We start from the raw sequence: 16,138 nt of genomic DNA, 5'->3' as shown, positions 1-16,138 counted from the left end.
GAATGCATTCGACGTTTCTGGGAGTGTTCAACAAAGTTCGAGGATCTTTCGGAAATGGAAAATTTGTACGTTTCCGTAAAATAATCAACAATTTGGCGAGAGATTTATGCGATATACCAGAATTTACATACCAACAACATAATTTTTTTCTAAATTTCTCATAATTTTCTAAAATTTGATTGTCTCTCTCATCATTTTCAGATTCACTTTCTGATTCAAACACTTCAACCTCACTATTTGACTGTATATCCTCAACTTCGCACGTTGGTTCTAAATCATTGTCAAATAAATCTATATAATTAATAACATTAGGCACAGCAACATAATTAGGCGCAACATCATTGTTTAAATTTCCATCGTCGCTATCATTTTGATTTTGAGCTATTATTTCAGCACTATTATTACTATCGGAAAATGATTGATGAGAACATTCTGGTGCAAAAATCGTATCTAAATCTACAGACGTATTTTTTTTAATAATTTGACAAACATGCCGTTTTGAAAGAGACGAAAATCTTTTCCGTTTTTTGTCCATTGTGAGAAAATGTAATTATATTTATTGCTTCTTGTACAACTATAGCTATACTCACTGCTTATTGTTCGACTATAGCTGTCAGCAAATATAACAAACTCCTCTGTAACAAACATAATATAAATAGTACTATAATCAGTGTTTGCATTATTTGCTAGGTTATAAACCTATCTAATTTCCGGACACAGAAAATACGTGTGTATTTTCTTATCGTGCCGATCAAGTCACAACTTTTATTATTAGATATAACAAGCCATCGATATTTTATCTTAAAGCCCTTCTACATAAAACGCAGGATGCAGAATGCAAGTCGCAGGTCGCAGGGAACGAACGCTGGCCACAAGATTTTTGAGTCTATTGTAGTCTCCATACATACATAATATTACGTTTCTATTCGATACGAGATTGTACAAAGTGCATCGCAAACAATTTTGTCCTGCGTTAACGCAGCAAGGTTGGAAATATGTCACGCTGCGTCTAACCTTGCGATCTGCGAAATCCGCGTCTTGCGTCTTATGTAGAGCGGCCTTTACAATTTTTATATGATAATTATAAGTATTGTACATACCTTATACGTGAGACAAATAGATTTGTTGATACTGATCTGTTCAACAGATTCCACGTGTGTAAGAATCACAAACGGTGAGATCTACGGTAATGTCTCGCTGTCTCGCTGAGTCTCGCCAAATACCGCGCAAACAAGTATGATCGCGTAGCAACCGCGAGATAAAGGTCCGTTTAAGGTCCGTTTATACATATCCGTACCGTATCCGTACCGTGTCCGTACCGTACACGTCCGTGCACGGATGCTAGATTCGATTCCATATGATTAAATGTAAGTATTTACACTATTCCGTATCCGTGCCGTCCGTGTCCGTACCGGCACCGCAGATATCGTTGGCGACGATATTTTCACGGACCGGACGGCACTGAACGTGTCGGTACTGACAAATGTAAATAGGCTTCAGTGTAGCATTCAGATTTTTGAGTCTCATTTTGTATCAATCTGCGATATTGAGAGCATTCTTTTAAAATAAAGAAATGGATTATGATAGAATTATTTCAACAAAATTGATAGAATTAGTGCAACAACACATCGAATTATACGACCTTTCCCATCCAAAATATCTTGATGGAATTTATAAAGAAAAACTGTGGCAGAGTATTTCTCAAGAACTTGACCAACCAGGTAATTTTACTCATGATAAATATTATTTTACAAATAAATTTTTATATTCATTAAACATCATTTTATTTGAAGAAAAAATACACAATTCTCTTCAAAAATTTATACATATGTAGGAACGTGTTTTCGCTAGCCGGTTCTCTCCATCTTGTATATTGTTTTCGTATTTTATTATCAATTAAATTGAGTAACACATTAAAAGCATGTTCTGACATTCTAAAATATTGATAAAATTTAGTTGCATCATCAACCAATTCTTTATATGTAAAATGTAAAAAATTCACTCTTGTTTTGTTTTTCGTTTGTCCATGCTTTATGAACCCATAAAATCCGTTTTTTTTTTTAAAGATTTCTCTTCGTCTAAAATTAATACTATTACCGCTAATTCGTTTATCGATAGCTCTGCCATGTTCACAGTTCAAATGTATGTCTCAAGACTGATGTTTCAAAATATTCACGGATGCGAGCCGGATATGTGTAAATACTTCGATATGAGTAAAATTACTTAGTTGGTCAAGTTCTTGAAAAATACTCTGCCACAGTTTTTTTTTATAAATTCCATCAAGATATTTTGGATGGGAAAGGTCGTATAATTCTATGTGTTGTTGCACTAATTCTATCAATTTTGTTGAAATAATTCTATCATAATCCATTTCTTTATTTTAAAAGAATGCTCTCGATATCGCAGATTGATACAAAAATGAGACTCAAAAATCTGAATGCTACACTGAAGCCTATTTACATTTGTCAGTACCGACACGTTCAGTGCGGTCCGTGAAAATATCGTCGCCAACGATATCTGCGGTGCCGGTACGGACACGGACGGCACGGATACGGAATAGTGTAAATACTTACATTTAATCATATGGAATCGAATCTAGCATCCGTGCACGGACGTGTACGGTACGGACACGGTACGGATACGGTACGGATATGTATAAACGGACCTTTAAGCTAGATATGTCGCGGCGCGCGACGACCAGTTCGCGCAAATTCGCACCGCCGGGATACGATGTGCGCGCATTTATTAGTTGAGAGGTCTCATAAACCTCTCAGAAATTTTACATTTATAATGTTACAAAATACTACATTGCAGGAACATTTCAAGTGTAAGGTTTTAATCAAGATGGTTGCAGAAATATTGCAATTGCAATGTTTCCAAAAAGATGGTCTCAGAGACATTACAAATGTGATAATACACAATTGAGACGTTGAAACGTTTCTGCAACATAACTGAAACTTTCTGTGCTATCAGAGAAGACATTTTATTTAGTCAGAGAGACATGTTTTTTAGGCATTTTTTTGTCTTGTCGAAAAAATGATTAAAAAGATGACCAAAAAGGTACCCAGATAGCACATGTTTGTTTCACATATGTGTCCTAAACGTATCCAGTGGTTTCATATACGTTTAGGAAACATGTATGAAACGAACATGTGCCACCTGCAATGTCTTTCCGTCAACTAAAATTAATTATGATTTTTTGTGTAATTAGAAAGACATTCTTTAGACATCTTTTAATCTTGCCGAAAAGATAACTTAAAAAAGACATCTTTTTGTCATTGTTTAGTTTTATGCGCTGCGTTATTTTTAGTCAATACTGTCACGCTCGAATCACCTTGTGTATTATATACTTTATGTATAATTTTTATAGTTTTTGTATTATCGAAAAAAAAAATAACATTTGGAATATATTATGATAATTCAAAGATGTATGTATTATAAAAAAGTCGATAAATATGGATACGTAAATTACGATACATAATGGGAGCCGTCGCGTAACACATTGCGAATTGAATATAAGATGAATCGATTGAATAACGAAGCTCATTTGTTAAGGTGGAAGCTTGTTAGCCGCTTACAGAAGGAGAAGTGATAATAAAAGTGTTCATATAAAGTGCACATCGAATCGACGACCACGAAATGGCTGTTATTGAATCGGAATGCAAATCGAAATCACGCATGGAACTCTCGCTGATGGAATCCTCATCGAAAGAGGATTTGTCGGCGGTCAATGAAAAACTATCGCCGATTCAGAAGTTCTATCATGGCCAAAGCATCTTTATCACCGGCAGTACCGGTTTTCTAGGCAAGCTGTTAATCGAGAAACTTCTCAGACTGTGTTTTGGATTGGGAACTATTTACTTACTAGTGCGTCCAAAGAAGGACAAAAATGTACAACAACGAATAGAAGAAATTTTTGATAATGTGGTGAGTCTTTAATCCTTTGAGTGCAGAGCGCTCTAGAACTATACAAGAAAAATTTGGCGATTAATAACAAATTTATGGAATTCAATTATTTTACAATTTCAAGTTCAATCAAATTGTGTTGTGTCACTAAATAAAAAATTAAATTAATATGCTGTAAAATTTGCAAAGAAATTACGTAATCAAATTGTACTTTGTTCAATATTTTATGATCTAAGTTATTTCTGTAGATGCTGCCATTATCATTAGCGAGCGACTCGCTCGATTGATAAACAGAAAAAAATGTAAATAATTGCTACTCAGTGACCACACCTTGCTAATTAGTCTTCAAGTTCATTTTTTTATTGTTGCGTCATTAATTTGTATTCTAAGAGCTCGGGGTTTCTTTTAAATCAAACGTAGAAAAATTCAATTAAAAAAACTCATGTAAAGCTAATCTAGTAACTGTTAGATAACCAAAAAAATTTCTTACCGTCCTTCGATAGTTTCATATTTATCATATTTCTTGGAATTGTTTAAGAACTTATGTAAATGTCATGTCTGATGGTTTTATCACTTAAAGGGACCACTCACTTACAGTTTTTGAAGAGGCAGACCAGAACTGCAGAGCAAAACTCCTACCATTTGTTAAAGAAAAAGATTAAAGTCGAAGATTTATTATAAATGATAAAAGTTATCGATTTTTATTAATCTTTTATAATAAATTTCTTTTAATTCAGTTAATGTGTAATTTTTGTGGATTTACCATTATTCACTTTATGCAGCTATTTGAAAAACTGAAAGACGAGCAGCCGAATTTCCGGGATCAAGTAATCGCTATAACGGGCGATTGTAACCACCCAAATCTCGGAATATCTTCGGAAGATCGGGCTACTCTCATTCGAGAAGTTTCGATTGTCTTTCATATCGCGGCAACAGTAAAATTTAATGAGAAATTGAAATTAGCCGTAACAATTAATGTCGGCGGTACGAAAGACGTTTTAAATCTTTGCAAGGAAATCCCGAATCTAAAGGTATTTAAATATATTTAAGAAACAAAAAACGATAAGAATTACCTAAGAAGCATCTTACAATTATTTCATGATTTGTTATTTATTTATTTATTTATTATTATATTATTTATTATTTACGATTTACTATTTATTTATTATTTATTCAATCGAATGACTTTTCTCGGAAATTTAAAAGTTAAAATTTTATAGTAAAACAACGCGACTGATATTTTACTTGTTCAATTTCTTCAGTCATTTGTGTATGTATCAACCGCGTATGCAAACTGTCCACAAAACGTGATAGAAGAAAAATTTTACGACGCGCCAATGGATTCCGACAAACTACTCGCTTTGATGGAATGCACGGATGATAAATTGGCCGATATAACACCGCAGTACGTGAATTTTTCTTTGTTCAAATTCTTGAAAAAAAAAAGCGAAAAAAAATCTTATTTTTTTATCTTTTACAGATTTTTAGAAAAACGGCCAAATACCTATACTTTTACAAAAGCGATGGCGGAGGATGTGATTAGGAAGCAGGCTGGTGATTTGCCAATCGGCATTTTTCGTCCTGCCATTAGTTAGCACAAGTTTAACATTTTTATTATAACATAAGTTAAAATTAATAATAATTTTTTTAAAAAGTGTCAGCAAATAGGATACACAGTTTTAAAAATATTGAATTATTATTTGGATAAAAATAATTAATTATGTTATTAATAATAAATGATTGTAAATATAGTAATTATTATCACGAAATAGTAATTAATTATAATAATAATACGTATAGAGATTTGATAAATCTTAAGTTGAAAATTATGGATTATTATCTTGTTACTTTTAGTAATTTCAACGTATCGAGAACCTATACGAGGTTGGATCGACAATTTATACGGTCCAACAGGAATTATTCTTGGTGCTAGTATTGGATTGCTGCGATCGGTTCATTGCGATGGTTCGATGTCCACAAATGTGATACCTGCTGATTTAGTAATCAACACTCTTATCGCGTGCGCATGTGATGCAGCTAATACAAAGTACATTTATCATCATCGTTGTCTTTTTCGATCGATGAATATTATTAGATATAAATTAATCTCAATACTTGAAAACGCATTTAGGCATTCGACATTTAACATTCCGACAAAAGTGCCATTAGACATATGGTTTTAATATTCAAATTTTCATATACGTGATTAGGAATCAGGCTGGTGACTTGCTGATCGGTATTTTTCGTCCTGCCATTAGTTAGCATAAGTTTTATTTTATTATAACATAAGCTAAAATTAATAAAAATTTTTTTAAAAGTGTTGGTAAACAGAATACACGGTTTTAAAAATATTGAATTATTATATGGATAAAAATAGCGTATCTTCGTATACAAATTAATTTTGAGAGTGTTTAGAAATTGTTTTTTTGAGATATTATATTTGTTCAATATATTTTTCCGTTTCTATTTGTATTCACCTATTTTAATGTATAATTAGCGGCAATTAATTCAGTTTAAAAAATTTTACTACATTTGTAAACATGGTGATGTTATCTCGTTACGTCATTGTTTCAGATTAAACAACGATTTGCCTAGTGACATTCCGATTTATAATTATGTGGGTAAGGACAACCCGATAAGTTATAATGATATGAAGGATTTCTTTGAAAAGGGAATTTTTGAATTTCCCTCTAACAAAGCAATGTGGTATTATAGCTTTAGATTAACAAAGTACAGACTTGTTCATCTTTTTTTCATATATTTCTGCCACTTGTTGCCAGCTTTGTTGATCGACATCGCGACTTTTTGTTGGAGAAAGGAACTAAGGTAATAATCAAATCAAATCAAACACGACATAAAAAAATCTATAGGATTTTTGCTTATACAATATTTCCTCAAAGCAATTTTTTATTAACAACAGTTGCATGTATGTTTTACACTATAAGAGAAAATAAATTCCATTAATGCTAATATTTATAACAAGTGAAATAAAATGAGTGTTTTTTATACATTAGAATTTGTTTAAATTTTTAAAATCAATCAACCATATTAAATCATTTAGAATAATTTTGAGCAATTTAGAATATAATTACATGGAAAAGTAAATTATTTTTAACTTATGTATTAATAATTGGTTATTTAACATTTTTATATCATGAATTGTTTAAAGACTGCTTAAGCTTTACAAAAGGATACACACATCCATAGATGTGTTGAAATATTTCTCCACAAAAGAATGGATATTTACTAATGATCGAGTACGCGAGATGATTGCAAAGTTCACGTCCAATGATCGTAAAAACTTTGATTGCGATATAAAGAATATCAATTGGAAAGTTTACTTCAAGATGTATATACGAGGATTGAGAGTGCATCTCATTAAGGATCCCCTGGGTACTCTGCCGCAAGCACGCGTTAAATGGCAAAGGTATGACATTTTCAAAATTTTTCAAAAAATTATGCAAAAGTTTTTCTTTACTCATATACTCGATAATAAACTAAAAAATAATCGTTTAATTTTTATTTGCTTTTATAAAAATTTATATACATTTATTTCCGAATCCCAATTATGACAAAAATTCGTTCCATAAAAATATTGCAAAATTTTTTGTGTCCAATTTGAACAGAATTTAAGTCATATTTTTGAAACTTTATTTTACATTTCTGCGTTCTTCATAAATATAATATTAAATATAGTACTCTATGTTTAATCTTTTATTATCCAATTAAAAAATTTTTCTAAACTTGTGGATTATTCATATTACAGATTGTATTGGTGCCATCAAGCGTTAAAACTCGTGTTGATTTTGATTGGCATGACGTTCTGCTGGTTCATAATATCTATGGTCTTTAAATGTTTCAACGAAAACAAATGACGCAGAGACGGTACAAGTAGTAGGTAAGATCTAAAATCCAAGATATGCGTTTTGAAAATGTGGGAATAAACAGTAGAAATTAATATTTTATTTTTAAGAAAAAAGCACGACTACATTCTTTCGCAGAGAATTGTATTGAAAATAATCGTCATAATTATATGTATAAAGCAGAAATTTAAGTAACGAGTTTTGATATACACATGTTAAAAAGAATACACCAGAAAAATATAAATATGCAATTAATCAGATTTTATTAATAGAGTAATACAAAAGATTCTAATTTTTTTATCTTGAATAATATTACAAATCTTTAATTGACAATTCAATTAATTTAAAATCAAATTTCTTCAGTACAGCGCACTGTTCCAAAAATACAAATATAGATTTATGTCATTTGTTTATTATGTAAATATTAATTTAGTCTTCTTTGATAACTGTTTTCTGCTTAAAACTATTGCGATAATATTTTCTTCGAGATAAAATCGATATCGTACATCAGTTACATCATTAAAACAGGATGTAATAAATATTACATTTTTATTTATACTTTTTTACTTTATCTGATAAAATAGGATTTACTTTATAAATATTTACTTAAAAAAATCAAAATGCTGTAATTTTAGCAAATAAATATTGAAATAATCACGTGGATCATTCAAAAATGTTCCTTGTTAGATTAAAAAATTTTGGTAAGTCTTTCATGAATTTTGTTTACCGACTTAATTGTTCTTAACTTAGCTAACGTTCGCGGCTACGATCGAGTGGAGATATTAATGGACGTGTTTAGATTCCCGCCTTGCACATCACTTCACATTTATTTATTATAATCAAGTTTTTAACAAACGAAAACGTGAAATCGACCGAGGACGCAAGTCTTTACATGGCACTTTTTTCTTAAAATCATGTATGTTTGATACCCAACCCTTGTATACATGTATAAAGTTCGTGTTATATATAGCTATCGTGCAGATTCAGAACCACAGTGGCTAGGCCGGTTCTCTAAAAGTAAAGAACTTGATAATGCGTTGCACAACGCCACTAGGTACTGCTTGCTCGTTCATCGTGTTTTTTAACTGTAATTAATAAACGAACGAATGCAAGGTGATGTGCGTGACAAGAAGGTAGTCTAGATACGTCCATTAATATCCTGCACTCGATCTCAGTCGCGAACGTTAGCTCGTTCAGCAATAAGAAAAAAAGTTTGGTTTATATTTGATTGACCCTCGTATTATATTGTATTATTAGAACCATGCAATTTTAATTTTACAATTTTATGCGTGTTATTTAATAAGCACTGTATCTTTTTTTTTTTGCTTACATAAAATTTTGACATATTCTTTCTTAAAATTACTGTCCAGTCACTTGTCAGTTAAAACACTGTCTCCTAGCACGGAGAATAAGACACTGCAGAACAAGAAACTCACATCAATCTCAATAACAAATCCTCATAATGGGAAGTACTTAATGTCTGCCCAGCTAGCCCACCTCCTCGCCTCCCCCCACCACTTTGCGTCAATTCAATAAAAAAGTTAAATAAATTGTTAAATAAATTATGCGCTAATTATGCCCTCACCAAATCTACAAAGAAAAAATTTTGTGCTTTTTTAGTATAGCAAAAAAAATTTTTTTGTGGGGGGGGCTGCCAGGAGTGGACAACCAGTGAGCTTCCCCATCCATTAATAACACATATTTAACTACCAGAACTTTTACTGAGAGGCAAACCATTAATATTCACTAACAATACTATCTTATTAAAAAATTTCCCTGTCGGCGAACACAACTTCTTAACTGCATTTGCTAATACAAGGTGCGAGTACAAGCCTAATTCGACGACTTTGAAAGTTGTCTGTCTAGATGAAGTCAATAGCGATCTGGGATCATTGGATAAATATGAGAATCCTGAAGAGGCTTTCTAAGGTTCTTTCTAAGGTTTTCAGCAATAGTAACAGATTCCTTGTAGTATTGTTTTGGTACATGACAAGTCACTATTAATGTACACAGGTTAATTAAAAATCTATCTTCCAGCACCGCTATTAGCCGTTGCAATATCTATATCAGTAGATTTGTAATCAGAAACAGCGTCATCATAATCATGATAAAATGCATTATCTAGACTAGCGCTCGGAATTAGTTGCACTGTGCAACTTGCACATTTCGGGCCGATTCAAGAGACGACGCCTCCTGTTTCCCCACTATCGCCCGGCCGCTGGCGGCCGAGCCGCCGATAGCTCTGGCGCAGGAGCGTTTTATATAAGAAATATGCTGGGTTGTTGAGGCACCTCTCAGAAAAGAGTAATATTTTCTTTGCTACATAAATAATGTTTATTTTCATTAATACATTATATATATATATATATATATATATATATATATATACAGGGTGTCCCAAAAATTTTGACACAGCGGCCGTATGCCGGTAGAGCAGACCAAACTGAACCGAAAAGTCCTCTACCATTTTACAATTTTTACAAGGGTTAAAGAGATATTAATTATTAAAGATTACTGAATGCGAACGCACGGCTGAGATACGACCGCCTACAGACTACGGTCGCTAGGCGCGCGGCGTGCGGTAAGCGGCGAGCGACAAGCGGCGAGCGGGGAGCGGCGAGCGGGGAGCGGGGAGCGGCGAGTTTACAGGGTATATACAGGGTATATACAGGGTGTCCTAAAGTTCGCGGCCCAACCATCGTGTACAGATAGAGAGGGTCAAACTGAATAAGTAAGTCCTTTACTACTTTGCAAAATTTTCAATAATTAATTAGAAAATAATTAATAAAGATCCGCCAATCCGCGCAAGTATTCCCCGAGCGTCGAGCGCGCGGCGAGTAGGACCCACTCAGCATAGCATAATACACTCTATGTCACGCGCCGCTCGTGTGTAGTGTGCATAGCTAGCCAAGAGAACGTAAGTCCCTCCCACCGCTCTGCCGCGCTTTGTATTATGCTATGCTGGGTGGGTCCTACTCGCCGCGCGCTTGGCGCTCGGGGAATACTTGCGCGGATTGGCGGATCTTTATTAATTATTTTCTAATTAATTATTGAAAATTTCGCAAAGTGGTAAAAGACTTACTTATTTAGTTTGACCCGCTCTATCTGTACACGACGGTTGGGCCGCGAACTTTGAGACACCCTGTATATATATACAGGGTGTTTTATAATGTCCGTGCCAACGCTCGTGTACGGATAGAGTGCGGTAAACTAAGCAATGGTGAAATAATTATTTTAAAGCGGCGCAAAATAGAAGCGAAAGTGACGTGAAAATAAATGCAAGATATCGGCAAAGGCAAAATAATTATTTAAGCAATGGTGAAATAATTATTTTAAAGCGGCGCAAAATAGAAGCGAAAGCAACGTGAAAATAAATGCAAGATATCGGCAAAATGAAATAACTATTCGAGCGGCGGTGAAATAATTATTTAAGGCGGCGTAAACTAAATGCGAAGTATACGTGAAAATAAATGCGAAGTATCGCAATAATGAAATAATTATTTGAGGCGACGGTGGAATAATTATTTAGTATGACGTAAGGCGTCCTGGTGCGGTCGGCGAGAGCGCAAGCGCGGGCGATCGTGTCGCAACGGTTGGTACAAGACGGAGCGCTTGTCGGTGAGTGCGTTCGTAGTATCGCGAGTCTGTTCGATCGTAGATCGATGCGGACTATTCGGCGGCGCGGATTGGTCGACGCGGCGTTGCTTGCCGGACGGATTACAATTATGAAATCCCGGCGAATAAACGCGGTATGCGGACTTAGGCTGCCGATTACGTTCGGCGGGAGTACAAGGATGCTCGTACGAAGACGGAATTTAGAACAGCGACCTGGCTAGGTATGCGGAAATGCCCGCAATACAGAGTTCGGTGGCCTAGAGGAACCAAGTACGCTTGGCGGGTATACGAATATATTCGTATCCTGGAATCAAAGAATACCGAGGACGCTCGGCGGTACACGAGGATACTCGTGTGCTGGCACAGGTATAGAGTCCGAGTATGCTCGGTCGGGACTACGAGGACGCTCGTAGCAGGGTTGTTCGCTGTCGATCAGCGAACGGAGTCTGGTGAGAAGACGTTCAGCCGGGCCTCTTTTATACCCGGCTGGCGGCCGAATGATTTCGAATCGGCAAGCATCGGCGGTTTCGGCGGCGAGTCCCCCACAAAACGGAATTTCGGAACGGTCGGGTGTGGGGGATTTTCGGCGGTTGACCGCCGCTGTTTTTGATAAGAAATTTATCGGCGCGCGATGCGCCCTTGGTGGGCTACGGACGATGGACGGTCCGTAGCCGTAACGATGCAGTGGGCTGCATCGTTACATATGTAACACTAACCACCGAGTATTTGATAACTTTAAAATCTTGTTTCTTTCCACATTAAAAAAATCTTGAAATTCGCCCAAAATTGCACATCTCTTTGCACTACCTGAGATATAAGTACTAACTCCTCGAATTAAACTTTCGCACGACTCTGGAAGTTTTTCGCAAGCTTTACTTGCTACAAGCGCGGATAAATGGCAAATACAATTTAACATAACAAGACCCGGTACTTCTAATTTTAAACGTGACATAGAAGAATTATTGCATCCAATCATTACATATGCATTATCACTTGTCATTCCGACTATATTTTTTAAAGGAATTTCTTTCTTTTCAAACGTACTTTTAAAAATTTCAAAAAGTTTGTTTGCGGAACAATTTGTTGCATCTATGGATAATAAATCTAACAATTGTGTAATTACTTTTTTAGTTACAGGTGAAATATATTGTACGAGAATACACATAAGTTTTTTATCCAAAATATCAGTACTTTCATCTATTAATATCGAAAATCTACAATTTTGAATATTTTTGATAATTTTTTTAACTTCGCGTTTTGCAATAACTTGTGTTACTACTTTTGTACATTTATCTCGTGCCAGTGAAAGATCTGATACAACTTCAGGGATCATACAGATATCTTTTAATAATGGAATTAAGTGATCTGCGGAATAAAAAGCAATATTGTGTTCTGCAAAAAATGCTGCTAATTATCTGCTAAATATCTCGGCGCGTTTTACTTTATCTTTATGCGAAAGAGTAACTGTACTATTAGCAGCGTCTGAAAAATCAATGTCTAAATTTTTTGAATTTATTTGTTTTATATGTTGGACCGATTGTGAATGTTCAATTAAATTAGATTTACAACATCTGATGGCTTGATTACATGCAATACACAAAGCTTTCTCTTGTGTAGGATGTGGAGTCAACCATCCTTTAAAAATATTTTCATCTAGCCAAGATGATTGAAATTTTCGGACTCTTTGTTTTTTGGCTTTATTTTCTATATCGGACTCCATGCTTCTAATTAATAAATACAAAAGCCTTACCTTATTTATATCTTCCTAACCTCCTCCTGTCAAAAGTCCTGCGTAAGGTCCAGCACACGACATGTGTCGGCACTGTATTTCCATCGCCGCGCATGCGCAAAGCCATATATACGCTAAGCAGCCGGTCCCTAATCGGAACACTGCGTCGTCTTCTGAATCGGCCCGAAATGTGCAACTACGGACTAAGGAATAGAGGGACTGCACGGACTAAGGAATAGAGGGACTGAGTCTAAAGTCCTAGTTTAGGCGAGAGGGGATGGTAACTCAAGCGTGCGGGGGGGACTGCTTTCCGCCATATTGATGTAGCGATTCTCACACAGAGATTCTGTGTCTGTGACATGGTTACACTCGTGTAGTGGTGCCACTAGACATAACAAGTGACAAGCATAAAGAGATTAGGCGATTTTATTATTGTTGTATTATAAATTTTATAAAATACTTTAACTTTTATTACTCTGAGGCTCTGCATACAGTAGACAAAATATTAGAAATAGCAATAAACATTTAATATTAAAAAGAGAAATTATTTTACATCTAACAAGAGAATAAAATATATTAATTAGTTCCAATTCTTATTTCTTAATTTATGCATTAATTTTTTCTATTCTTTTTATTTTTAAAATAAATAATTCCAATTTCTTATTTCTAATATTTAATAATTATTTCTATTTCTATTTCCTATTTTGTTTATTGTGCGCAGGATCTGACTTTCATTTCTCACATATACGCAAATAGTGAGTTCTATGTGTGGTGATTACTAAACGAATATGGCGGCCCCCCCCCCCCGCCGCAAACGTGCTCCCCCGGTACAGCTTGTGCACCGTCCCTCTATTCCTTAGCCCGTGTGTGCAACTAATTTCGAGCGCTGATCTAGACAATGTTCCACATATGTCTACTCCCAATTTGATGTTGACGCAATAGAGTTGCGTGAAGTATATTTGGAATCAAAGGAGAAATCGTAAATATTTTTATTTATCAATTCAGACACCTATTCATACTACGAAAAACATTTTTATAGAAATTGGAATTGATACGCTTACGTTTTAGCATGTTTCTGCGGGATCTAATTTATAAATGTGATTTTGATAAATGTTAATAAAAATTATGCCCCAATGTCTCGTCCGGATGGATATATAAAACTATGTAGTCGTGCCCCTGCACGCGCCCAGACAACAGAGTTCAAAAAACCGCGCTATATAAAACAAAAATTGGCTATGCGCGCGGTTCGTCTTTTCCTCACTGCTTGCGCTGCGCGCGCCCTCCACTTCATTGTGTTCTGTTCGTTCACCCAGACAACGTGTACTTTTTTCTTCACCTTCCTTTTTCAAGTATTTTTTGACTTCTTCTTCGCTATGCCAAAACATAAGGCAAAAAAAAAATATTCGCGACATTCACGCGAGAAAAGATCCCGGGATTCGTACGATCGAGGGCGAGATATTCACAAATTCTCGCGTTCCCGATCGCGCGTTCACTCGCCGGCCCATGGATCAAGATATCGACGGCGTCAGGCTCACTCTTCGGCGGATTCAAGATCCTCGAGGGACACATCCATCGGAAGATCGAGGTCGAGAGACGGGCTCTACGAGATGCTCGATCATATTCGAGCGCTCGTTTCCAGTAGAGACGGTAATCATAACCTAAATTTTCGTCGAACCAAGGAGGTTAGATCGCCTTTGCGCGACGCCACGCAGGTAGAGGAGGATTCGGCCTCAGTCTTGGTCGACTCTCTGACCTCACCTCAGAGCATTAAAGGACCGACGGTCATAATAAATGACCGGGGCGTTGTACCAGGTATGTCCTCTTGTTGACCCAGACGATTCTCTATTCCTGGCAAAGAGAGGACGTAACCGACGGTTACCTTTTGCTCTATTTTTTCTTTTTTAGTGGTGGCGGAGGTCAGAGATGAGGACGTGCCGTCCGCCCACAGCGGGTCCTTCATCGCTCCTCCTACCGTTGAGAGCGCAGAACCCCCCCTCTTGACTATCGACTCTGAGGCGCAGACCCTGGCCAAAGAACTATTCGGTGAGGTTAACGCACCAACGATACCCTCTACCTGGAACCAAACGGTTCTGAATTCGATCCAGTCCGACTCCCGCACAGGTCTGAGTCAGGATATTCGCGCCCATCTTTTATCAAAATACGAGGTAAAAGAGGCGCTAGCGAACTTGATTCCACCAAGGCTTAACAAGAAATTGGCCGCTGTACTGACCCACTCAAAAAAAAATATTCTATTCTTTAGCGGTAACCTGTTATTGCTAGAGGATTTTCCTCTGGTATATGGTCTCAAGATGATATTCAAACATATAGAGTAATATCCTTTAAGCATATAAGATACTAGACTTAAGATTGTAATCCTCTTAATGTTAAAAAAACCTCCTATTCTTGTAAATCTAATCTTATTCTTATTTAAAACATTTATAATAATACTTTAAGACAAATGTTTTCTACTTTTAAACTTACTAAAGTATTAATTTATATCTGATTATCATATACTGACTAGAGAAGCGTACTTTCTGTGTGATCCAAGTAATACTCTTGTTTGTAGAGTATAATATTTTTTTTCTTAGGAATCTTCTTGCGCTCTCTCTCTCTCTCTCTCTCTCTCTCTCTCTCTCTCTCTCTCTCTCTCTCTCTCTCTCTCTCTCCTCTCTTCCCCTCTCTCCCTCTCTCTCTCCTCCCTCTTTCTCTTTCTCATGTATAAATTTGTATATTTTCAAAAATCACTCTTTGAATTACTTTTTGGAAACCATGTAATCTTGAGTAAAAATTATTTCAAGCGGTTACGTAGTTTTTAGAGCGATTTTAAAAATACGTTTTTAAATAGCTTTCTGAAGATTACGTGGTTTTCAAGAAGTAATTCAAAAAGTAGTTTTTAAAAATATACGAATTTATACGTGAGAAAGAAAGAAAAGCTTTTTGAAAAGACACAAAATTATACATGATTTTTAAAAGCAGATGTCGAATTAAATAAATATTTGTTTTTTGAAAGATTTTTAATGAAAAA

The 16,138-nt window shown here is 35.4% G+C and overlaps 1 protein-coding gene and 1 pseudogene across 1 annotated transcript; one reads left to right on the top strand and one right to left on the bottom strand.

Moving 5' to 3' along the window:
* The first annotated feature begins 2,438 nt into the window (after positions 1–2,438).
* LOC136997439 (fatty acyl-CoA reductase wat-like) lies at positions 2,439–6,866 on the top strand. Its single transcript, XM_067348188.1, has 6 exons — positions 2,439–3,927; positions 4,689–4,937; positions 5,169–5,311; positions 5,387–5,496; positions 5,761–5,953; positions 6,481–6,866. The coding sequence occupies exons 1-6, from the start codon at positions 3,640–3,642 to the stop codon at positions 6,734–6,736; spliced, it is 1,239 nt and encodes a 412-aa protein (XP_067204289.1). The 5' UTR covers positions 2,439–3,639; the 3' UTR covers positions 6,737–6,866.
* Positions 6,867–11,046: 4,180 nt separating this feature from the next.
* On the bottom strand, positions 11,047–13,104 carry LOC136997432 (zinc finger protein 862-like; annotated as a pseudogene).
* Positions 13,105–16,138: the final 3,034 nt, after the last annotated feature.

Source organism: Linepithema humile, chromosome 1 (assembly GCF_040581485.1).
Source record: "Linepithema humile isolate Giens D197 chromosome 1, Lhum_UNIL_v1.0, whole genome shotgun sequence".
Taxonomy (NCBI): Eukaryota; Metazoa; Arthropoda; class Insecta; order Hymenoptera; family Formicidae; genus Linepithema; species Linepithema humile.
The sequence above is the reverse complement of the archived record's forward strand: the minus strand, read 5'-3'. Positions and strand labels throughout refer to the sequence as shown.

Bases quoted from the DNA above. Each gene is read 5' to 3' on its own strand.
- LOC136997439 (XM_067348188.1), top strand. From the start codon at position 3,640: ATGGCTGTTATTGAATCGGAATGCAAATCGAAATCACGCATGGAACTC. The intron at 3,928-4,688 runs GTGAGTCTTTAA...CACTTTATGCAG, and splicing joins AAGAAATTTTTGATAATGTG to CTATTTGAAAAACTGAAAGA. The intron at 4,938-5,168 runs GTATTTAAATAT...CAATTTCTTCAG, and splicing joins AGGAAATCCCGAATCTAAAG to TCATTTGTGTATGTATCAAC.